The 26,751-nt window shown below is 39.4% G+C and overlaps 1 protein-coding gene across 3 annotated transcripts in view; it reads left to right on the top strand.

Annotated features, from left to right (window-relative positions):
* Positions 1-26,751, top strand: part of nlgn3a (neuroligin 3a) — a 319,502-nt gene that overhangs the window by 228,274 nt on the left and 64,477 nt on the right. For all 3 annotated transcript variants that reach the window (XM_072595196.1, XM_072595195.1, XM_072595194.1), the window contains one exon: positions 10,093-10,278. In XM_072595196.1, coding sequence (XP_072451297.1) covers positions 10,093-10,278 — 186 coding nt within the window. The remainder of the gene's footprint in view (positions 1-10,092; positions 10,279-26,751) is intronic.

The following is a 26,751-nucleotide window of genomic DNA, read 5'->3' as shown; positions in this document are numbered from 1 at the left end:
CTTTAAAATAATTCAAAATATATGTTTGATTGTGAAAAACAAGCAAATTAAGAAATATAAAATTTCCATCTTTAATGTAGATTACAGTTCCAAAGGTCCCTTTTCCACTGTTTCTAATCATTTCTTAAAGGATCCTCTTTCCTTTGCAAAGCAATTTAAATATCAATCGTCGGTCTTTTTTAGTTCATGCATTTTGTTAAGTGTTCATTATCCACAGTGACTTATTGATATAGCACTTAATGAGTATTGTTGTTGAGTCCCTTTTTAGATTTGTTCCAATATTTTCACTAAGAAAGTGAGGACTGTAAATGCTGGAGATGTCAGACTCAAAAAGGCGTGAAGCTGGAAAAGCGCAGCAGGTCAGGCAGGAGGGTCAACGTTTCAGGCATGGGCCCTCATTCCTGATGAAGGGCTTATACCTGAAACATCAACTGTCCTGTTCCTCAGATCTGCTTGACCTGCTGTGCTTTTCCAGCACCTCACGTTTTGACACTAAGAAAACATGATTAACAAGAACAGACATTTCTGCCACTGGGTAGTTTTTACTACACTTCTGATCGTTTTAATCTTCCAAGCCAAAAACAAACATTTACCTCCCTCACACTTAACTCCCTTTCTAAATAAAATGTATACACCCTCTTACAGTTGAAAACAGAGATTTGTATAAGGAACAAATATCTGGCAACTTCTAATCATGAAAGTTTCAAAAGACAATGTTTTTAAATGTTTTTCGATACTTTGTTCATCCAAACAGTCTTTTCCTTTTGGTTTTTCCTGATTACAAAAAACTCTGAGACATTATAATAAGTAACTGGCCTCATTTGCATGCCAATTCATCTGTTGAATTAGACTTTGCAATTCCTCCATTTCAGTTTTGGGAGCTATTGCATTTTCTTGTGAGCCCCAACTCAGACTCTTAGCAATGGGGCTAATATTTTCTGAATAGGATTGCCAATGCAAAGTGACTCTTAATGCATTCTACCTGATTTCTAATTCAATTAAAATCCCCAGAAGCCTGACTGACAATTTTGAATTGTGCTTTAAGCCCATTTATGAGGTTTTTTTTGAAATTCATTGCTCCTACCCCGCAAAAAAAATCTACATGTATATCATAAAGATGGCTGAAAGCTGCCCTCACTATGGTTCCAGTAAAACTTAATAGTCAAACTAGTCCAGTTTTAATGAGATGGACCTTACTAAGAAGTATCCAAATATAGAGGCATAATTTAAGCAATATATATTCATTTATTAAACTTCCACAGTGTTGGCATGTGTTTAGTACCTATTTTGAAAGACAATTAAACATTTCCCTCTTGTCCTGATCTCTAAAGAGACGTTCAACTTTGATATCAATTGATCTACATTCCAAAGTATTTTTTTGTGAACAAACCCACAAAAATCTTCAAAATTTATTTTCCTGCTGTTGATGAATCTCGTATATTTTGGGCACCAGTTTTCTTCAAAAGCTTGTGCCACTCGCCTTTCTTTAGGCTACTGGAACCCATCAGGAGATGTTATTTCTATGCTGTGAAAGGGCTGGTTGTCCCTTACTTGGCATCTCTCTGTACACCTCATTCTCTCCAGCTTTTTAATTCTGCTGTTTGATAACTTTTATTAATTTGTAATCTAATTTCTTCATAGTCATTAAGACTGCCTGATCACATGGGCTCCTTTCCATGGGTTACTGATATGTTTGTTGACCTCGTTAACTACACATTGTATATAGTTCTGTATCTCTTTCTGAACTGTTGCTGTTTGATTTCTCCATTCTATTAAAATAATTCCTGTTTATGGTTCAAGGTGTATTCTATGAGCATGCTCACTCTCTCAGCCACTGTGAATTTCCAGTATGTTCCTTGCCTTCCATTTTTGTTCTTCATGTTCCCGATCCATGGGCATAATCTCATGCTCCTCAACCTGTAGATTCAGCCAGTTGTTATATTTTCTTATGGTCTACCTTTCTCTACTTAAAATAGTTTTATATTTAATACCCACTTTTGATTGTAGACATTTGCAACTGATAGCCTCACCTTTATCAGAATTTATCTGTCCTTCATCTAACAAACTGCCAACTGTGTCAAAACGTAATGAGCAAGAATGAGTTGATCGTCATGCCCCACTGTTCCACTAGCCATAAGAAAGTACTGTATATAAAATCCAAATTAGACCACTGAGATGATTGGTTTGTCATCATTAATGGAAAAGAATTATTGCAGCACATTTATAGTTTTAACAAATGATCGAGAAAAGAAAGGATTTCTAATCCACTACTATGTAATTTAAGACGCAGCCACTTTAAAAATCCCAAATAAACACGCAGCAATTCACAATTCTGTCATAATTCCATTTGATTTCAGTATTGATGCATGTTGGCTGGAAAGCAAAGGTCTTCACTGTGATAGTTGGTCTGGTGGACCTACGTCTTTGCTACATTCTTTTAAACTTTTTTTTTGTCCTTTTTCATATGTTGGGAGAAAAGTAGAGAGAGATGTTTATAGTTTGCCAGCTTTGGAGGTCTCTGGCTGCTCTTTTTAACAAACTGCAGCTGGGTCAACCTAATCGTCAAGCACTTCAATTCGAAAAACACATTATGCTGCTCTGACACGATTGTGCATCAATCCACTGTTCCAACAACATTGCCATGCACAGCCAAAAATGTGTACAACATGATTTTACAAGTATTATGACTTTCCTAGTATTTCAGCGTTGTAGCAATATCCAACTTTCAAATTGTAGTCCAAAAAGTAACAATTATGTTGTCCCTTACACGCCTCCACTTTTAAAGAAATTAAATGCCATTTCCTGATCAAATATGTTTTATCACTATGTTAGCATAACACACACATACAAAAAAACACAAGAAAATTACACTAATTCATCCTAACTCATTCTTTATGCAGGACTTAAAAAATCTCTTGTGCTTTTCCTCCTAAATTCCGAAACTATCCCAGCACAATTATATCCTTAGCAGTGCGTCACCTATTACATTGTCCTTTCCATCAATGTGTACAATTTTTACTTTAAATTTATAAAATAATAAGCTCCATCAGGACAGTCTTGAATTTTGAATCTTCAATTCTGTCCAAAATGTGGCAGATTATTGTCACTATAAATTATTGTTTCTTTGCAACTGTGATGGACATAGATTTCATAATGTCAAAATGTCAATAATCATCCCAAAACCTCTTTTTCTGATGTAGCATGCTTTACCTGATAATGAAATAATTTCTTTTGGGAAAAGAAAAACTGGCATCTCCAATCCTGAACCTTCATCTTGCAATATAACTGCACTTATCCCCAAGACACGAGCAGAAATTGCCATTTCAAAAGGTTCCTTAAAGTAATGGGCAACTATTGGTCATTCATTTATGAGGATTGCCTTCAGTTCCTCCAGAGCTGCTTAGCACTCTATTGACCACTTCACTTTGCCTATTTTCATAACATATCTGCTAAAGGTATGTCTACTCTGCTGAAGTTAGACAGAAATTCCTGATAAAATCCACACTTTCCTAGAAATCTGTTAAGTTCCTGTTTAGTTTTAGGAAGGGAGACTTTGATCAGAGCCTTCGTTTTCACAAGCCCTACAGTGCCCTGTACCCTGCCCTATGATGTATCTTCTGTAAGTTACCTTCACTTGTGCAAATTCTCTTGACAAGTTTTATTATGAAACTAGCGAACTGTAATTGCTTTAAAAGGTCTTTTGATTGTTTTACATATTCATTCCAGATGATTTTGTGACTATCACTAAATAAGTTACACAACTGTGCATTTTAACTACAACTTTATTCATAAGTCTTTGAAAAGTAGCTGGGGCTTTTTAAAACCCAAGTGTCATGACTCGACATCATTGTAACCTGTTTAATATAACAAAGGCTGATATCTCTTCAGATTTTGATGTTAATTGTAGTTGCCAGATCAATCTTAGAGAGGAATGAGGCACTACAAACTCTATGAATACAATCTTCCACTGAGGAATTGGATACAATTTTTTTTTACTACTGCATTTACTTTTCTGTAATCTATATGGAAACTTGTCAACCCATCCACTTTCGATCTTAACATCATTGTTGAATTCCAGCCAATTTGACTAGGTTAATCACATGATATTCTGCCACATATTGAATATTTGTTTCAACTTGTTCTTTCTAGGTTTGACCAGTGAGGATGTTGTTTTGTTGATGTTGATTCCTCTGACTTATCATCATACCTGACTAACATAATGCATCCTGATATATCACAACAGATTTCCTTTAATTACCTAAACAGCCCTGTTAGGTATTCCTGTTTTTTTTCCTTTAAGGATGAAAAGATGTTGTCCTACTATTTCAGAACTAGCTAGTAGAATTGCAGAGGGTTCACTTTGTGAAGTATCTCCATTTCCTTTGTCATCTTTCTCACTGTCTCTATTATCTTCCAAAACTCTTAGCACCAGATATACTTGCTTTTTTTGTCTTCCTCTCTAGTCATATCACTTCAACATATTTATGTGACATAACTGATTTTTGCAATCAAGAGTATCTACCAGATAAGTTACATTCCTAACCATCCTACCTATCTTGTATGGACCTCTGAATCTTACTGTCAGAAGTTCACCTTGTAGAGGTAATACACTAATAATTTGTCTCCTGTTTGAAATATTCTAGTTGTAGCCTTTCCCATTCTTTCATATTTGTCTCTGAAGTTTTTCAATACCGCTGTGCCACTTTGCATGACTTGAGTGTCTCTCTGGAAACATGTATGGATAATTTGGGGTCGCACGGTGGCTCAGTGGTTAGCACTACTGCCTCATAGCACCAGGAACCTGGGTCCAATTGCAGCCTTGGGTGACTGTCTTATGAAGTTTGTACATTCTCCCCATGTCTGCGTGGGTTTCCTTTGGGTGCTCCAGTTTCCTCCCACAATCCAAAGATGTGCAGGTGAGGTGAATTGGCTGTGCTAAATTGCCCATAGTATTGGGGGATATGTAGGTTAGGTACATTAGGCAGGGGCAAATATAGGAAAATGAGTCTGGGTGGATTACTCGTCGGAGGGTCAGTGTGGACTTGATGGGTTGAAGGGCCACACAGTAGAGATTCTAGATTCTTCACCGAATCCAGCTATTTTCTTTACCTGATAGAGTTTTCCTTGTTCATTCTAATGTACCTGTTATGATCATAGATGTATTCTAATGCATTGACCCCACTAGATTCATCATCTTGCAACATAACTGTTAGTAGATTTTTAGTAAACAGACGTTTAGGGAATCCCTGGTAGCAAATAAGAAATCTAATCACTTTTTCCCCAGTCTGTGGATACTCATGACAATATGCCTTAATTGTTGTTTTCAGAGTCTGACGGTATCCCTTTAAAGCTCCCTCTGTTTACAGATGATAGCAAGTTGGCTTCCATTTTTTATACCTAGATTGCTTATTACATCCTGCAAAAATGTAGGCACTGAGTTGTATTTCAACTGGTAGACCATAATGAGTAGAAAACTGAGTTAACTCTTTCCCTACTACCTTAGATGCACCTTTCCTTGAAGGAATGGTTTTTGGAAACTGGGTTGTTCATTACTGTATGGTAATAATAGTGTTTCAGATGTCAGTAACAGTTCCTTCATTTCTTTAATGGAGAGGTTATGCTCCATTAAATGAATACAATAGCGTCCCAGTTGTATACATTGCAAATTCATTTTTTTCAAATATGGTAGTTTTGTTGTTTTCTATATCCCCATTCCATCTGTAGTTTCTTCATCGTCCGACTTAAAATCGATAGTATTTCACTGGATACTGTATCCATGTTAATAAAATGATTGATTATGGCTATTTTAGAAGGAACAAACAGACTTTTTAAAGTTTTAATTGTTATCGTTCGCTAAATCTGAAACTAGAATTCCTATGTTCCTTAAGTCTGTTCTACTCCTTCTCATTCAGAAAGTTAAGGTAGCATTTCACACAGGATAAAAGCAAATTACTGCAGATGCCGGATGTTTTGACAAAGGGTCAATTAGACTTGAAACGTCAGCTCTTTTCTCTCCTTACAGATGCTGCCAGACCTGCTGAGATTTTCCAGCATTTTCTCTTCTGGAAGCATTTCACTCAGTTTATTCCACACATTTATTGCATTTATTGTCTACTCATGCATGATTGAAAGATTGTGCCACAAATGTATTTATTACTGCACTGAAAATTTGTGTGACTAATTCAATCCCTTAGAAGCAAATCTCAATCTTCTTCCTCCAAATCTTCCAATTTGTGTTTAGTTTCAGAAACTCAGTTATGCCATTTAGGACAGTCCATGGCAAAATAGTACTTTAAATCACAATGAAAACATTGATTAACCACATCAGGCCATTTGTGTGTTTCATCTTTTGTTGGAAGTCGCAAATTTTCTTTTCATCTCAAAATTGTCAAAAACATTTTGGTCCTCATTTGATTTAGTCTTAGTTTGTCTTTCATATGTCTCCTGCAGCTTCTATCTAGACTGTCTGGTCAGTCTGTTATTATCCTGTCCTTTTTTTATTGTATGGCCAATTGTCCTTTTTAATACCATGAATACTGCTGGAAAGGAATACTTTGCAAGGAAGTTTTTAATGCTTCTAATATTTGGTTTATCAGTTTACATCTTTTTGTAAACTTAACTCCAGTCAAAATAAAAGTCTTTTTGTATTTACTACTTTTGCACCATTAATAATTTAAATGCCAGCACAGACTGAGGTATTATCAGCTAAAATTTCTGCAATCTTGTATACAATCTATTGAATTCCATTGTGTATTCTTCTATGGAATGATCTTCACTCTTTCTAAATTTGTCAACATCTGACCAGGCTTCATAAGTAATTAATAAATGATCTTTTTTGATTAATTATATCCATGAAAGTTACATTTGTGCTCAAATTGTCCGGTTGCAATCTGAGAAAAACATTTCTTTAGTCTTGTTATTTTTTGGTAGTGAAACTGCCAAGGCAATTCTTTGTATCTTTATTGGTAAAGCAGTAGTCATAGTCCACATGCCAAATTATTCTTCCAGAGGGCATCAGGTTCATTTTCAGAAAACAAGGGTGGATAATCATACCTCAAGATTTTCCATTTACATCTAGTAATCTTTTTGAACTTTTCTTCAAAATATTATTTGGTTTAAATAATTCTTAGCTTTCATTCCTTGACTTACAAGTAATTAATCATCTTCTGCTACCAGTCTCAAATACCAAAGGTTAAAATGCTGGTTAGGCCATATATTTTTCAGCCATATATTTTTCTCACCAGACTTTTATACTTATTTCACAAATCACAAACACCAATAGCACCGATTACTTGCTCCCCATATTAATGCAGCTAGATCTCACCCGATAATTTCTCATTTAAAGTTCCCTAATGTTGCCATCACCTGTTCCCTAGTTCCATTACGTTTCAGATAACCCTGCAAAGCTGACTAGATCATAACAGAAATGGCCCTAAATCAGTGTGTCAGCAGGAGAGCACATCAAAAGAGAGGAATCTGAAATAGGGGAGACATCATCCTGTATCCAAAGGAAGAAGCCAACAATGTATTGCAAAATATTTTCAATTTTTAGAAGTTGAAAAACCAAGTAACTAAGTGAACTCTGATATCTAAGTTGTCGTATAGTTTTCACTTTTCAGAATAGAATTCAACCAACCTTACCAATAATCCCAGACAGTAAAACGAGTTCAAAAAACACAGTACACTTGGAAAAGTAAGATGAGGCAGTCATTGTAAATTTTACTGGACTGTCATGAACTCTAATTGCTAATGTGTCTTCTATCTGGTACTTTCCTTACACTAGTTCTACTCTCCTTAAATACTCCTTGAAGTACTCCTTAAATGATATAAGGTTGAAAAGTGACTGACTAGAAATATTTCTGTAGAGCCTTTGACAATGAAGATGGTTTTCATTTCAATGAACCTTGTCATAGAGTCATAGAAATGTACAGCATGAAAACAGACCCTTCGGTCCAACCCATCAATGGCGACCAAATATCTCAGCCCAATCTAGTCCTACCTGCCAGCACCTGGCCCATATCCCTCCAAACCCTTCCTATTCAGATACCCATCCAAATGCCTCTTAAATGTTGAAATTGTACCAGCCTCCACGACTTCCTCTGGCAGCTCATTCCATACACATACCACCCTCTGTGTGAAAATGTTGCCCCGTGGGTCTCTTTGATATCTTTCACCTCTCACCCTAAACCTATGCCTTCTAGTTCTGGACTCCCCAAACCCAAGGAAAAGACTTTGTCTATTTATTCTATCCATGCCCCTCATAATTTTGTAACCCTCTATAAGATCACCCCTCAGCCTCCGACGCTCCAGGGAAAAGAGCCCCAGTCTGTTCAGCCCCTCCCTGTAGCTCAAATCCTCCAACCCTGGCAACATCTTTGTAAATCATTTCTGAACTCTTTCAAGTTTCACAACATCTTTCCGATAGGAAGGACATCAGAATTACACACAAAATTCCAACAGTGGCCTAACCAATGTCCTGTACAGCCTCAACATGACCTCCCAACCCCTGTACTCAATACTCTAAACAATAAAACAAAGCATACCAAACGCCGCCTTCACTATCCTATCTACCTGTGACTCCACTTTCAAGGAGCTATGAACCTGCACTCCAAGGTCTCTTTGTTCAGCAACACTCCCTAGGACCTTACCATTAAGTGTATAAGTCCTGCTCAGATTTGCTTTCCCAAAATGCAGCATGTCGCATTTATCTGAATTAAACTCCATCTGCTACTTCTCAGCCCATTGGCCCATCTGGCCAAGATCCTGTTGTAATCTGATGTAACCCTCTTCGCTGTCCACTACACCATTTGCAAACTTACTAACTCTACCTCATATGCTTACATCCAAATCATTTATGTAAATGACAAAAAGTAGAGGACCCAGCACCAATCCTTGTGGCACTCCACTGGTCACAGACCTCCAGGCTGAAAAACAACCCTCCACCACCACCTGTCTTCTACCTTTGAGCCAGTTCTGTATCCAAACAGCTAGTTCTCCCTGTATTCCATGAGATCTAACCCGTTGCTGACTTGCTTCCATTTAGTATTCTCTTGCATTGACAAGGGATAAAGGCATGGCAATTGCATTCTAGTGAAACCATATTTTTCACAAGGCTTTGGCCTTCCAAATGGGACACAATGTGCAGTGACTTTTGCAATCCAGAACTCTACAGTAACACAGATATCAATCCAACCTGGCAGAATAGATAGAGTAACGTTTTTGACAAAACTATCTTTAAAGCAAATTAGAGACATTTAAAGAACAAAATATAATCATTTTGTCAATGTAAGCTTTTACTGAAACTAAGAAGATCTGATACTATACAAAGAAAAAAATGTGTAGTTTTTTTTATTCTGTCATGGTATATAGGCTTCACTATTGGGCCACCATTTATTTCCCATCCCTTGTTGCCCTGCTGATATGAGTCAAGTTGGATGAGGGGACTGAACTAAAATAACATACATTGCTTGCAAAACATCTGTAATTTTTCTTTGGTTCAACAACAGTGGCCATGGTTAAGCATCTGTTACTTTTACTTGATGGCAACCCTATCCTGCATTGAGCTTTGCAGATGATGCTGAATAACAGACATGTATTAAGCTAACCTCGCTCAATTAGGCAAGCATTTGAAAACTAAATTGACTCTCCAACAATGTCAGTGCAGAATGATTTCCTTCTTTCAGTAAAGCTTAGTTCAGTATCTAAGATTAGTTAACTTAGATTAGTTCAGTAACGAATCTCTGAATCCAGATCATGGTTTGATATGACATCAGGGTGAAGCAGAAGGAACTCTTTGAAGGAGGCAGTGTCACTCTGCTTTGGAGTCATGTGAAGCTTTCATTCTAGATGTACATTCACAAGTTTAGCACTGGTGAAATAAACAAAGTGGTTTGCATTGATACCTGTTAACAATGGAAAAGAGCCATAATACAGAGCCTCATTATACATGGTTTGATTGTAAAAGCCCCCCTTTTTCTTATATTCAGAAAGTACAGTAACTTCAATTGCAATTTGTACAGAAGAGTAAGTTACACACAAGTTGAAATGTTTGTCCCAATGCTTTATTAATATGATGCTTTCTGTTTGTTACAGGTTTCTTAAGCACTGGGGATCAAGCTGCAAAAGGCAATTATGGCCTATTGGATCAGATCCAGGCCTTACGCTGGATTAGTGAGAACATCGCATTCTTTGGAGGGGATCCCCTACGGATTACAGTTTTTGGATCTGGAATTGGGGGCTCATGCGTCAGTCTCCTCACACTGTCCCATCATTCAGAAGGTAGGATCATGAACAAGTTAATCTTTTTCCACACCTGATTACTTCCTGTCATAAGGGGAGAACTCAGTGAAGCTTGGGAGGGGATAGGAGTTGGTGGTTGATGGTATCAGAAAAGTCTTTTAAACAAAGGTTGAGAGGTTTAGAAAAAATGAGATGCTTGAGGGAGGTGATCGTGTTAGGGTTAGTAGAGAAGTAGGGCTAATAAGAAATGGTTTTGTAAAGTAGTGAATGGAAAATTTAACTTGAGAGGCTTTATAAGGAATAAGATATTATCACCATCCACCAAATGTCAATGCAATTACCCACAATAGATGATTCTGACAGGAGCTTTGCTCAAACATAATGAATTACACTGCAGTCATTAGAGAACAAGAGGTAAATTCAATGCAAATGATTGAAGGAACAACATGGGCCACACAAAACCAGGAGTCGGAATTTCAAGAGGATCAAAGAATCCAATGAAAGGAAATCAAAGATTTCTGAAGGGCAGTAGAGAAGGATAGAGTCCGTGGTCATGGGAAGTGAGTGTAGATCCTTCAGCAGAAGCAGAACAACTTTTGGAGCTGAAATAAGTCAGAGCTAGGTCAGCGTCAAGTCCTGGTGGAGGAGATGAAAACTATCCCACAGAGGCAGAAGTGATAGTGGAATAGAGAGTGTCTAGAAAAGGACACAGTCATTTTCAACAGAAAAAGTAAAGGTAGATAATACAAAAATCCCAGAAGCCACTGAGAAAGGCATGATGACTCAGGACGAATCTGCAACCTAATTCCGTGGAGCTGCCTTTGTCACGTGTTCCTTATTATTTTTGCTAAGTAGAATTCACTTAATTGCAGATTTGCAATAAACAATTACTGTATATTCATACAAAAGTCAAAATTTTTTTAGACTATTTTTAAAAGTTCAATATATAAGGTTGGCACTAGTTCTGAGGGGCTGAAATTTGTGCTGCAGTCTGAAATGCCTTATTATTAGCTGAAGTTGATTTGATCACTCAACTAATCCTGGGTAAAAAAGAAAAACACAGTGAATTACAGTAAAGGTAATGACTGAATAAAAACAAGGGAAACAAGAATGAATTAATGGAAGTAAATTTTATTCATACATAGTGGTACAAAAATTTAACATGTCAAAGACTCATTGAAATCCTGCAAAATCACAGTGTTCAACATCATCATGGCCTGGTATTTTGGCACACTTAAAATGAAACATTTACTAAATTCTAAATATGTAAGTGTCTTGAACTTTCCTGTCAATTCTTCCATTTCCCTCCCATTTACTCTCCTATGTAATGAACCTCAGCAACATTAACAAATTTGTCAAACAATTAAATATATATGTGGTTAGTAAGTTTTGAGAAGATTTGTAGTTCAGGCTGAGGTTCTGGATGTAGGTTTGCTTGTGGAGCTGGAAGGTTCATTTTCTGACGTTCCGTCACCATACTAGGTAACATCTTCAGTGCGCCTCCGGACGAAGGAGGTGATGAAATGTCTGAAAATGAACCTTCCAGCTCAGCGAGCAAACCTACATCCATATATGTCACTAATATTATCTCACTTTTATTCAGATATAATGGCACAATTAAAATGGTTAACTTTTTAATGATATTAACATGGTATCACAGTGGTCAGTGGTTAGCACTGCTCCTTCACAGTGCCAGGGACCTGGGTTCGATTCCAACCTCGGGCAACTGTCTGTGTGGAGTTTGCACATTCTCCCTGTGTCTGTATGGGTTTCCTCTGGGTGCTCTGATTTCCTCCCACAATCCAAAGATGTGCAGATTAGGCGAATTGGCCATGCTAAATTGCCCATTGTGTTAAGGGATGTGTAGGTCAGGTGCATTAGTCAGGGTAAATGTAGAGCAATGGGTTTGGGTGGGATACTGTTCAGATGGTTAGTATGGACTTGTTGGGCCGAAGGGTGTTTCCACATGGTAGAGATTCTAAGATATTAACTTTTGCATGTATATTATACAAAGTGCGATAAGTACGGATAGACTTCGTACCAGTCTGAATGAATAAATAAATTAAAACGTGCTGTTGTAAACTAAGTGGGCTAAGTAGAGTTATGAATGAATGAATACAGAGACAATATAGTAAACAAAGAACAATGAGTAGAGTTACCAGTATGAACGAATGAATGTGATGTCGCTTAAGTGGGTTAATGGGAACATGCAGAATCCAATATCAGAGGTTTATAATGCGATAGAGTAGGGTCAACTTTTACATGGGAAATATGGAAAATACAACATTTTTTGGCTGTAAATAAGGGGTCAACTTTTACAAGAGACCGACTTTTACATGAGTATATACAGTAATCCATCATCAAAGCTTACAAAAGAAAGGTCCAAACCTCCAGTACCTTTTGCAAGTTGGAATGTTTGTTGAGTTTATTTCTGAAAAGCTCTGCCTTTAATTTTTAGGCCGTATTTCTTGGTTCCAGAGACTCCCAACTAATTGGAAATAAGTTTTGCTCTATTTAGCAGATATGTCTGAATAGGTTAATTAAAAATGTTGTAACAGAGCTCTGGAGCAGGTGGGACTTGAGCCCAGGTCTTCTGGTGTCACTACCATTGCCCCTCAAAATCCTCAGTTCTTACCAGAGTGATACCTGGACTCTCAAAGTTCAATTATAAGAAAAAATACCAACCTTGGTATTAAACCCTGAAATTAAGGAGGCTACGAGGTGATTTAGTTGAAGTAATCGGGATATCAGTGAACAGATAGGGTATATAGAGAGAAGTGAGGGATCACTGAATCTGGCATAAATCTCATTTGCCCTTATATATTATAACATGTCTGGACAGATTGATTAAACATACCTAACATTCTGTTCAATCTGCACTGCATCTCCTGCAAGGTGAGTAGAGAGGATTGACTGTAAATCTGTATTGATTATCTTGAATGTGAAGATAGTCAGGTATTTGTAAAGATTAAGGAGCAGACCAGAATCAAAAAAGTTGAGGAGTACAGCAGAACAATATAATGCTGAATGTCTATCCCTGGAAATCAAATTAGAGCCGTCCTAGACAGGGCTGCCAACTCTCAGTCTGATGTATTCCTGGAAAGTTGATGACCTGCCATTTAATTATGTGACATCCAAGGTTTGATATGTTGCATTTATCCTTTAAAGATTTGCTTTGTTCAGCTTCTTTGCTTACTACAGGACTGTAAAAATATTTTGTTCATTAGCAAGGATGTGCTGGATATCAGGAAATGTAACAGTACCTTTGTAAATAATTCATTAATGCTCCGAGAAAGGCACATTCTCTGATGTTTCAGTGTCTCTGAAGAATCAAGCATAGACAATTTTTTACCGTCTCAAGCAAAAACAGAAAATGATATTAACATTCAGCAGCTCACAAAGCACTTAAAGCACTTAACATTTCCTATTATTTGTAGATGCTCATTGGCCTATCAAGTGTTTTCCACATTTTCTGTTTTTGTTTGAGATTCTGACAATTTGCAACATTTGGAGACTTTATTCTTTAATTTGAGTTGACGAATGGAAACTTGGATAAGCCTTAATGAAAGGCTTCTCATTGTTCGAGTTCATCCAAACTGTAAGCCATTTTGTTGACTCTGTGGGTCCTCTTATATCTGATGAGTTCAATGCATGATTGACTTGACGTCTACAGACCATCTTGTTGGTGCTTATAGGAACTTCTGCAGCTGGGCCACCTCTGGCTTTCCTCTGGGCATCCTAGCGAGATGTTTCTCAAAACATGATAAGTCATGTTTGGTTCTTGCTTTCCCATGGGTCAATTGCAGCATTTTCCCAAGGTGAATGGTCTGGAGTATAACAGATTATAAAGCTTTCTCTTTATTATTTGTGTTGATTTACTTGAGCTGAGGAGCATTATACAATGGTCATTTAATCAATAGCATTATAGCATCACCCACTGATTCGACGCTCCTGGGACACATACAGCATTCAGTCTGTTTCCTTCTGGGTCACACACAGTCTAGGTTGGTGTCCACTGAGGGCCACAATGAATGGCAGGTCTTGCTGCAAAATCTTTGTAAGGTAAGGACTTCTGGTGTCTTGAGAACATGATGAAGTTGGATGAAAGCTTAGAATAAAGTTTGCAATTTGCTTACATAGGAAAAATATTATGAAGATTGTTTGATGTAGCTCATTAATAATTAATTCAAGACGAAATATGAAAAGCATTATAAAACCATGCTGACACCTATGGACAAATACCTTCTATTTCACTAGCTTTGTGAAGCTCTGTTGAATACTTCTCCAATGTCGCTGATTGCAGACAATTGAGATTAGTAGTATCTATTAATGATATTAGTAGTATTGGCAGTAAGCAGCTAACCTTATAGAAGGAAGCCAACAACAGGGCACTGTTTGTATAGTTGAAGGTAATGTTTTCTTTTCTTGAATTCCAGAGTAAAATAGCGTAACTATTTTGGAATATGTAAGTGGAAGCTTTACTAAACCCACAATGCTAGAGCAAGCCACAATGCCATGTGTTTCCCATCTTTCCTGTCTGCTATATGCTAGTTTGTTCTCAATGGAATAAATGGGGAGGCAATGGTGTAATTATATTGTAACTACGCGAGTAATGCATTGACCCAAGTAATGCTCTGGGGACTTGGTTCAAATCCAATCAGTGCAAATTGTGGAATTTGCATTAGAAAACACCACAATTCTGGAATTACATGATTGTCATTGTCAATTGAGGAAACATGAGTTAGGAAGCTTCTTACTAGTTTCTTGAAACCCTCGCTGACAAATCATTTCTCCTCAATGTTGAACCACTTGGAGCAAACACTGAGGGTCGCAGAGAAGTGAAATGTACTCTGCACGGTAAAGTCTTCAATATCCATCACTACTGACCAAGCTAATTGAGTCTTAAAGGACATAACTGTTCAGTTTAGCCCACAGCTGGTGGTGAGGAAACCGATAAGAAGGAAGAAATACTTGACTTCATCCTCAGTAACCTATAGAAGATGCATCTACACATGACAATATTGAGTCGACCATACCTTTTTGGAGAAAAAGTTCTATCTTCACATTGAGGATACCTTCCACTGTGCTAGGTGACACCACCGTCAGGCAAAATGACATAAATTTCAAACCAGACTGAGCATTCTTCAAATGCTGTGGGCCATCGTCAGCAGCAGAGTTGTACTCCAACACAATCTTCACACTTCTGGTCTGACATGAACCCAGCTGTAACATCACCATCAAGCCAGGGAATTAACCCTCCTGCAATGAAGAATGTAAGAGTGCATATCCAGAGCAACACCAGGCACATCTAAAATGAGGTGTCAACTTCTTGTAGCTACAATAATGTACAATTTGTGTTTAGGGTGGCACGGTGGCTCAGTTGTTAGAACTGCTGCCTCACAGTGCCATGGACCCGGATTTGATTCCCACCTTAGGCTGTGTGGAGTTTGCTTATTCCCCCTCTGTCTGCGTGGGTTTCCTCCCGATGCTCTGGTTTCCTCCTATAATCCAAAGATGTGCTGGTCAGGTGAATTGGCCTTGTTAAAATTACCCATAGTATTAGGTGCATTAGTCAGGGGTAAATATAGGGTAAGGGTCTGGGTGGGTTACTCTTCAGAGGGTCAGTGTGGATTTGTTGGGCCAAATGGTCTTTTTCCATACTGCACGGAATCTAATCTAATCTAATTTTACAGGATGTCAAACAGAATTAGCAGGAAGTGACAGAGCTAAATAATATCATGGACAGTAGATTCTACCACATTGAGTCCACATTGATGGACAGTTCTACAACTCACTAGAGAAGAAGGCTCCTCAAATATCCTTCAAGTCTTGGGGGGAGACCAACACATCCATGCAAAAGATATATCTGAAACATTTGCATCAATCTACAACAAGAAATGCCGAGTAGATGATCCAACTTGGCTTCCTCTATCAGTATTGCCAATTATCAGTAAACTGATAAAAAGTGTCATCAATGAATTTCACCAGGACCTTATCTCCTAACTTCATGGCAGATTTGCTTCAATCATGGTCAAAAGAGCTAATTTTCAGAGATAAGGCAAGAGTGTACTCTTGACATTTGACTGAGGAATCAAGAAAAAACTAGCATCAATAGGAATCAGAAGGAAAATGATATACTGGTTGGAGATGTAACTGACATAGAATCATAGAGTCATAGAGCAGCACGGAAACAGACCCTTCAGTCCAACCTATCCATGCCCACCAGATATCCCAACCCAATCTAGTCCCACCTACCAGCACCTGACCCATATTCCCCCAAACCCTTCCTAATCATATACCCATCCAGATGCCTGTTAAATGTTGCAATTTTACCAGCCTCCACCAATTTCTGTGGCAGCTCATTCCATACACATACCACCATCTGCGTGAAAAAGTTGCCCCTTAGGTCTCTTTTATATTTTGCCACTCTCAAAAGAAACCTATGCCCTCTAGTTCTGGACTCCCTTTGAGTTCTAGACATCCTAACCATGCCCCTCATGATTTTATATATCTCAAAAAGGTCACCCCTCTTCCCCTCAATGCTCCTGGGAAAACAGCCCCAGCCTATTCAACCTCTCCCTATTAGCTCAAACCTCCAACCCTGGCAACAACCTTGTAAATCTTCTCTGAACCCTTTCAGGTTTCACACATCCTTCTGATAGGAAGGAGACCAGAATTGCTCACAATATTCCAAAAGTGGCCTCACCAATGACTTGTACAGCTGCAGCATGACCTCCCAACTCCTCTACTCAATAATACAACAAAGGAAAGCATACCAAACCACTTCTTCACTATCCTATCTACCTGCAACTCCACTTTCAAGGAGCTATGAACCTGCACTCCAAGGTCTCTTTGTTCAGCTACACTCGCTAAGACCTTACCGTTAAGTGTATAAGTCCTGCTAAGGTTAGCTTTCTCAAAATGCAGCACCTCGCATTTATCTAAACTTTAAACTCCATCTGCCACTCCTCAGCCCATTGGTCCATCTGATCAAGATCCCATTGTAATCTGAGATAACCTTCTTCGCTCTCTAACTACACCTTTAATTTTGGTGTCATCTGCAAATCTACTAACTCTACCTCTTATGCTCACATCCAAATCATTTAGATAAATGACAAAAAGTAGTGGACCCAGCACTAATCCTTGTGGCACTCCACTGGTCACAGGCCTCCAGTCTGAAAAACAACCCTCTACCACCACCCTCTGTCTTCTACCTTTGAGGCAGTTTTGTATCCAAATGGCTAGTTCTCCTTGTATTCCATAAGATTTAACCTTGCTAACCAGTCTCCCATGGGGAACCTTGTCAAATGCCTTACTGGAGTCCATGTAGATCACGTCTACCACTCTGCTCTCATCAATCCTCTTCTTCAAAAAACTCAATCAAGTTTGTGAAACATGGTTTCCCACGCACAAAGCCATGTTGACTATCTCTAATCAATCCTTACCTTTCCAAATTCGTACATCCTGTCCCTCAGCATTCCCCCCAACAATTTGCCCGCCACCGATGTCAGGCTCACTGGTCTATAGTTCCCTGGCTTGTCCTTACCACCTTTCTTAAACAGTGGCACCACGTTAACCAACGTCCAGTCTTCCGGCACCTCGCCTGTGACTATCGATGATAAAAACATCTCAGTAAGAGGCCCAGCAATCACTTCCGTAGCTTCCGACAGAGTTCTAGGGTACACCTGATTAGGTCCTGGGGATTTATCCACTTTTATGCATTTCAAGACATCCAGCACTTCCTCCTCTATAATATGGACATTTTTCAAGATGTCACCATCTATTTCCCTACATTCTGTATCTTCTATGACCTTTTCCACAGTAAATACTGATGCAAAATACTCGTTTAGTACCTCCCCCATCTCCTGCAGCTTCACACAAAGGCCGCATTGCTGATCTTTGAGGGGAAAGTGAGGACTGCAGATGCTGGAGATCAGAGTTGAAAATGTGTTGCTGGAAATGCACAGCAGGTCAGGCAGCATCCAAGGAGCAGGAGAATCGACGTTTCGGGCATGAGCCCTTCTTCAGGAATGAGGAAAGTGTGCCAAGCAGGGTAAGATAAAAGGTAGGGAGGAGGGACTTGGGGGAGGGGCGTTGTAAATGCGATAGGTGGAAGGAGGTTAAGGTGAGGGTGATAGGCCGGAGTGGGGGCGGGGGCGGAAAGGTCAGGAAGAAGATTGCAGGTTAGGAAGGTCGTGCTGAGTTAGAGGGTTGGGACTGAGACAAGGTGGGGGGAAGGGAAATGAGGAAACTGGAGAAATCTGACTCCCCAGTATTTCCGCAAGTAGGCAGCCTGACAGGCCACCTACTTGCGGAACGTTTCAGAGAACACCTCTGGGACACCCGGACCAACCAACCCAACCACCCGTGGCTCAACACTTCAACTCCCCCTCCCACTCCACCAAGGACATACAGGTTCTTGGACTCCTCCATCGCCAGACCATAGCAACACGACGGCTGGAGGAAGAGCGCCTCATCTTCCGCCTCGGAACCCTCCAACAACAAGGGATGAACTCAGATTTCTCCAGTTTCCTCATTTCCCCTCCCCCCACCTTGTCTCAGTCCCAATCCTCGAACTCAGCACCACTTTCCTAACCTGCAATCTTCTTCCTGACCTCTCCGCCCCCACCCCCACTCCAGCCTATCACCCTCACCTTAACCTCCTTCCACCTATCGTATTTCCAACGCCCCTCCCCCAAGTCCCTCCTCCCTACCTTTTATCTTAGCCCGCTTGGCACACTTTCCTCATTCCTGAAGAAGGGCTCATGCCTGAAACGTCGATTCTCCTGCTCCTTGGATGCTGCCTGACCTGCTGCGCTCTTCCAGAAACACATTTTCAGCTCTAATCTTTGAGGGGCCCTATTGTCTCCCTACTTACCCTTTTGTCCTTAATGTATTTGTAAAAAACCTTTGGATTCTCCTTAATTCTATTTGCTAAAGCTATCTCATGTCTCCTTTTTGCTCTCCTGATTTCCCTCTTAAGTATAGTCTTATTGCCTTTTACGCTTCTCAGGATTCACTCGATCTATCCTGTCTATACCTTACATCTGCTTCCTTCTTTTTCTTAACCAATCCCTCAATTTCTTTCATCATCCAGCATTCCCTACACCTACCAGCCTTTCCTTTCACCCTAACAGGAAGATATGGTATCTGGTCTCTCGTTATCTCATTTCTGAAGCTTTCCCATTTTCTAGCCATCCCTTTAACTGTGAACATCTGCCCCCAAAATGCTTTTGAAAGTTCTTGCCTTATACTATCAAAATGGGCCTTTGTCCAATTTAGAACTTCAACTTTTATGTCTGGTCTATCCTTTTCCATCACTATTTTAAAACTAATAGAATTATGATAGCTGGCCCCAAAGTGACCCCCCCCCCCCCCCCCCCCCCGCACTGACACCTCAGTCACCTGCCCTGCCTTATTTCCCAAGAACAGGTCAAGTTTTGCACCTTTTCTTGTAGGTACATTCACATACTAAATCAGAAAAATTTCTTGTACACACTTAACAAATTCCTCTCCATCTAAACCCTTAACACTATGGCAGTCCCAGTCTATGTTTGGAAAGTTAAAATCCCCTACCTTAATCACCCTACTATTCTTACCAATAACTGAGATCAAATTACAAATTTGCTTCTCAATTTCTCGCTGACTATTAAGGGGTCTATAATACAATCCCAGTAAGGTGATCATCCCTTTTTTATTTCTCAGTTCCACACAAATAACGTCTCTGGATGTATTTCTGGGAATATCCTCCCTCAGCACAGCTGTAATGCTATCCCTTATCAAAAACACTACTCCCCCTCCTCTCTACCTCCCTTTCTGTCCTTCCTGTAGCATTTGTATCCTGGAACATTAAGCTATCAATCCTGTCCACCCGAGCCATGTTTCTGCTACGATATCCCAGTCCCATGTTCTTAACCATGCCCTGAGTTCATCTGCCTTCCCTGTTAGACCTCTTGCATTGAAATAAATGCAGTTTAATTGATCAATCCTACTTTGATCTCTGCTTTGTCCTTGCTTTCCCTGACTGTTTGAATAGCTTCTGTTCTCAACTGTACCAGTCTCAGATTGATCTCTTTCCTCACTATCTCCCTGGGTCCACCCCCCCCCCCCCCCCCCCCCCCCACACCTTACTAGTTTAAATCCTCCTGAGCAGCTCCAGCAAATCTCCCTGCCAGTATGTTAGTCCCCTTCTAATTCAGATGCAATCCATCCTTCTTGTCCAGATCACTTCTACCCCAGAAGAGATTCCAATGATCCAAAAATGTGAATCTTTCTTCCATACACCAGCTCGTCAGCCATGCATTCTTCTGCTCTATCTTCCTATCCCCACCTCCACTAGCTCACAGCACCAGGAGTAATCCATATATTACTACTCTTGAGGACCTCCTTTTAAATTCTTGCCGAACTCTCTATATTCTCTGTTCAGAACTATTCTTTTCCCTTCCTATGTCATTGGTTTCAATGTGTACAATGACCTCCTGATGGTCCCGCTCCCCTTTGAGAACAATCTGCACCCTTGCTGAGACACCCTTGATACTGGCACCGAGGAAGCAACACACCATTCTGATTTTTTGCTGCTGGCCACAGAAACATCTCGGACTAGCAAGTCTCCTAACAGAATCGATCTCTTAGATCCTCATTGCATTAGAGCCAATCTCGATACCAGATATGTCGCTGTTCATGCTATGTTTTCCTGAGAAACCATCACCCCCAATATTTTCCGAAACAGCATACTTGTTTGAAATGGGTATAGCCACAGAAGACTCCTGTAGTACCTCCTCTAGCTTATCTCTCCATGCTTCAGGCTCACTGCCTTTATTCCTGATGAAGGGCTTTTGCCTGAAACGTCGATTTTGCTGCTCGTTGGATGCTGCCTGAACTGCTGTGCTCTTCCAGCACCACTAATCCAGTATTTGGTTTTCAGCATCTGCAGTCATTGTTTTTATCCTGCCTACCTCTGCTATCTTTCCTGGAGTTAACCCATCTATGTGACTGTATTTGCGACTTCTCTCCCTTCCTATAACTGCCATTCATCACACCCCCTTACTCTTGTAAATCCCTCCTTGCCTCTAAATGTCACTCCAAACAATCCATTTGATCTGATTGGATTCACAACAAATGATATTTATTGCAGATATAATCCTCAGTAACCCGTAAACTCTCCCTAAACTCCCACATCCGATAAGAAGAACATATCACTCTACTAAGGGCCATTTTTGCTTCTTCCAATCTACAGACCCAGAAAATAGCACTGTCTTATTCCTCTACAAAACACTGCTCCATAATACCTATGACTGATGTTTTTAAGATTAATCGAGAGGCATTTCTCAATGAAACATGTAATCAAGAAAGGACCCACTCTATTCATTACTGCAGACTTACAGCAAGGCCGCACTTAAAACTATTTACTTATCTGTTTCTGTACTGTGACCTCTCCCAAACAGGTTCCTCCAAGATCAGTTGCAAATTTCACTGTTGGTTCATTTTCCCAGATGTACTCCGATGTCCAGCGATACATGAATTCAAACAGCAAAAGCAGTAACTGCGCAGGTTCACTGCTGTGTCAGTTAGCATGTGGGTTTCTTTCTCTCTGTCACTGTCCTGCACTGAACTGAACATGTGCTGCCTTTGTCTGTGCCTCTCCCTTTTAAAAGTGCCATTGTTTTAACATTTTTTCTCCAAAGTTCCAAAACAATGCAGCAGCATATAAAACAATAGTTGCTGCTCCTGGAATTCAAGGAAATCACCTCCAACAACTAAAATACCTCAAAAAAGGAGCACTGGTTGCTGGAGGTCCATTGACTAAGTGTGGCCTTGCTGTGAGTCTGCAGTATTGAGCAGAGTAGGTCCTCCCTTGATTATGTTTTATTGTGTTATGTCTCTCAATTAATCATAAAAATATCAGACTTAAGTATTAAGTTAGCCTGGAGCAGTGTTTTGTAGAGGTATAAAACAATGCTATTTTCTGGGTCTGTAAATTGGAAGAAGCAAAAATGGCCATTAGTAGATTGATATGCTTTTCTTATCGGATGTGGGAGTTTAGGGAGAGATTACGGGTTACTGAGGATTATATCTCCAATAAATGCCATTGGTTGCTCTCTACAGGACCTCTCTACAGGAATTCCTCAGAGGTCCGAGGTCCATCATCTTCAGCTGCTTCAACAATGATCAAAAGTGGCGATGTTTGCTCCTGATTACACAATGTTCAGCATTATTTGTGAATCCTCAGATATTGAAAGACCCCATCTCAAAATTCAGGATAATATCTAAGTAACTGCGCTGATGAAGTAAATAACATGTGCCACACAATGCCATAATAACCAACTCAATACAAGAGAATCTCACCATCACCCCTGGATTCAATGGCACTACCATTGCTGAATTCTTCACTATCAACATCCTGAGGGTTACTGTTGACCAGAAACTGAACTGGACTCGCCATATTTTGATTTGTTTTGATTTATTATTGTCATGTACACTAAGGTATAGTGAAAAGTGTTGTCTTACATGTTTTACTAGCAGATAGATGCAGTGGCTTCAAGAGCAGTTTAAAGGCTATTTACTTCCCATTTCACAGCAGCTGTAAGAGTGGCTGTCAATAATTCCAGAACTTTAAATTTCAGAAAGCAGCAACAGACTGTTGTGGAAAGGGGCTTAGTTTGCCTTCCAGTGATCATGTTATGCTAAGAAGGGTCTTTCAGGGTGGAGGTACGGCTCTGCACTACTGAAGGAGATCCAATTAAAACCTATCAGAAATACAGAACTCTTTGATGATGTAAAAAAGGAGCAGAGTGACAATCTGTGTGAGATCGCTACTCCTTGGAAAGTCTGACGCTTTTATTGATGAAAATTGCACAAAATTACAAATACTGCACTCTGTCCAATGACTGAAGAGCATTTCCAATCTACCTGCTGCTCCTCAATCTGTAGCCATTTCTTACATCCATACTTAGCTTTTTAAAATCTGCGCTGAAATTTTGAAAAATCCCAGGTAGAATTCTTCCATTTTCACAGAGAATGTAATGACTGAACGGCCAAGATTTTTAAATGAGTTGATCCCCAAAATTATGACAGGGTCAGAACACAAGGTTGACAGAAATGGATCCTGTTTCTGGAACACAAAGCTTGCACCAGCAGAAATACCTCAGTTAAATTGCAGAGTCAGGCTGCCAAATGGTCCCTTACGCTTAAACTTCTGAAAGGGTTAAATGTCCTTCAGCAGTCAATTTCTTCTTGTTATTTATTCTTTTAATTTCCTCACAGTATTGATCCTGAAATCTATGCTTTTCCAATGGCTTGCTTCTTTATGTATTGACGAGCTGTGAACATTACTGGAAAGATGTGGAAACATTGTTTCTGTACACTCTCTCTCCGAATAAAATCATTACAATTTGATTTGTAATAATAGAAGCCTATAATGAAGTATGTAGTCTAAGCTATAATCACAGGAAAGTTTCATTGCCTCCCCTCTGTCATTTAATTCTAATTTAGTTCCCCTGAAAGCTGTTAAAATGCATCCAGCTTGGATAGAATTATGAAACAGAAATGATCAGCCTTTACCTAAAAGTGAGTTGTATGGAAGATCATTGCTGACAGTGATTATAGGAATCAACAGTATCACTATCAGCTATCAGAAATAAGCCTATGATAGGGCACTGCTTGTTCAGTTGAATTTTTTTTATTGAACTCAAGTGAAATAAGTGAAATATTTTGGGAGGAATAGATAAGTGGAAGATTTACTGATCACAGACCCAGCAGGGGTCCATGCCCGAATGAAATCAGAGCTACTGCTGTTCCATATCTTCACTGTACCTTTTGATTAAGGCTCAGACTGTAGCTTAGGAGAGAGTAAGGTCAATGGCTGAGGAATAGATGGCAGGGACCAAAGATAATGATTATGGAGATTTATGCTCATCCTTATTGAAAATGTTAAACTATGAGTAACTATTTAAGTGAAAGACAGTAAGAAGGTGAGTTTAACCTGAAAGAGCAAATCACAGTGTCATGGAATCGTACAGCACAAAGGAGTTTTTGCAAAACTGTAAAATGGGGTAAACTCTACACTAAACATTGTGATGTGATCACCAGTTCTGAAAGGCACCTAGAGACATGTCCAATAATGTGTTGGTGCTCATGGGTCACCTATGCGTGTTGTCAGTGTTAGTAATGAGCAGTGAGCCTACCAATAGTGAACATTTAGTTCATAATGATTATATTGCTGAGTTCAACTTGGTGTTTGAAAAGGAGAAAGGCAAGCCAACCACAAGATTTTAGATTTAGGTAGGTCTGGCTTTGACGAATCAGAGACTGTCTGTAAATTAGACAAGCCCCTTAAATGGGTAGTGTTGAAAGATGAATTGTCAACACTGTTCATCAATGTATGAGCTATCTGGTTGATTTGCAGCTTCCACTATCTTCCTTTGATAGTGATCTACAGGACTTGCACGATCTAGTGTGCTCAAGGAAAACCTTTTGGTAATCTAATGAGATGAGGCACTTGTCTTAAACAAGATTCAGTTGATTGCAGGATAGCAACTATGAGTACATACTAATATGTACTCGTAGGTCACACTAATATGACAAACATTTTTTACAGAAAATGAGAGGAAGAGCCGGATTGTATGTCTTAGTCCTTCAAGATCCTGGTCTGTTCACCAATCCAAATCAAGATGTTACCATCTCAGTGAGTGGTGCTTAAGACACTCCTTGATATTAACACTTTCAGAACCATATACCCTTATAAAGCATCTCCTCAAACTCTGTGGTCTTTTGACTATTTTAAATCTGACAGAGTCTCTGATAAAGGTCTCCATAGTCACTTTTTTTCACTAATCTGTACAGACCATTAATGAACTTATCTATGGATTTCCTTGGATGTTGAACTCTTCTATTAAATCTTGCTCTTCAAGAATTGTATTGGTTCTGGGGTTAAAATAATTGTCAAAGCTTTCAGAACTTCACATATTTCTCCTTTTATTAGCGAACAATCACATCACCAACTCTACTTGGAATTATACGCATAGAAATGTAGAAAATAGGTGTGCACTGTTCGCCCCTTTGAGTCCACTCTACTATTCATTATGATCATGGCTGATCATCCAGCTGTCTCCTTTTCTCCCCATATCCTTTGATCCCTTTTTCCCCAAATGCTATATCCAACTCCTTCTTGAAATCGTACAATATGTTGGCCTTGACAGCTTTCTGTGGTCGCAAATTCCACAGGTTCACCATTTTTTGCATGTGGAAATTTCTCTTCTTCTCAATTCTAAATAGTCTACCTTGTACCCTTAGGCTGTGATCCATGGCATTTGATGCTCAACCCATCCACTACCCCGCTCCCCCACCCCCACCCCATAACCCTACCGACCATCCCTGCGTCTACCCTGTCTGGATCTGTTGAAATTTTATAGATTTCTATGATTCTTCTGAACTTCAGGAAATATAATCCTAACCGATTCAACCTCTCCTCATACATCAGCCTGCCAAACTAGAATCAGTGTGGTGAACTTCTGTTGTGTTATCTCTATATCAAGAACATCTTTTTTCAGGTAAGGAGACCAAAACTGCACACAATATTCCAGGTGTAGTCTCACTAAGGCCCTGCAAACCTGCAGCAAGACATCCTTGCTCCTGTAATTGAACCTTCTTGCAATGTGGTCCAATATACCATTTATCTTCTTGATCACATGCTACACTTACATGCTTAACTTCAGTGACTGATGTACAAGGACATCCAGGTCTTGTTGCAGATTCACCTCTCTTAATGTGTAGCCATTTAGATAATAATCTACCTGCCTGTTTTTGCTCGTGAACTGGATAACCTCACATTTATCCACATTACTCTGCATCCGCTATGCATTTGCCCATTCACTCACCTTGTCTAAGTTACATTGAGGCTTTTCTACATCCTCGTTGCAGCTCACCCTCCCACTCAGCTTTGTGTCATATCAAAGTACTTGTTCAGTTTCTCTTCCAATATCTAGCTTGGAAAAAATTCTTTATCTTAAGAATTGTTTTCTCCAAGATGTCCAGCTCTATGTTCAATTTGACCCATGCCTGACAATACCATTTCTGCTCCTATTTCTTCCTAAAGTGATTATTTATATTTCTTATTTTTATGTGTTTGAATACTGTAGTGTCACAATACTACTACTGAGTACTGCTGTACTGCAAGCTTTTCCTCTGCTTTTGAGGTCAACGCACAGGACTCCTGCCTTCTAAAATGAAAAATGGAAGAATTGTGCATTTTTCACAGATGAATTCTACTAATCAGTTCTGAAATATACAATTCTTGTTTCCTTCACGGCTTTATTGAATGAGTACTACTGACTGCACCTTTAACAATAATACCTATTTTCCCAAATGGTCTTACCAAATTACCACTCTTCACAGATCTATAAGTTGAATACCATTCCTTTCATTATTTTTCCCAGATGATCCTTCCTGCATGCAATTAAAGTAAATAGTGCCTAGCTTTACTATGATTTAACTAACGAATCTCCCACCTTTTCT

Source organism: Chiloscyllium punctatum, chromosome 25 (assembly GCF_047496795.1).
Source record: "Chiloscyllium punctatum isolate Juve2018m chromosome 25, sChiPun1.3, whole genome shotgun sequence".
NCBI lineage: Eukaryota > Metazoa > Chordata > Chondrichthyes > Orectolobiformes > Hemiscylliidae > Chiloscyllium > Chiloscyllium punctatum.
This window is presented reverse-complemented; position numbering and strand designations above follow the sequence as displayed.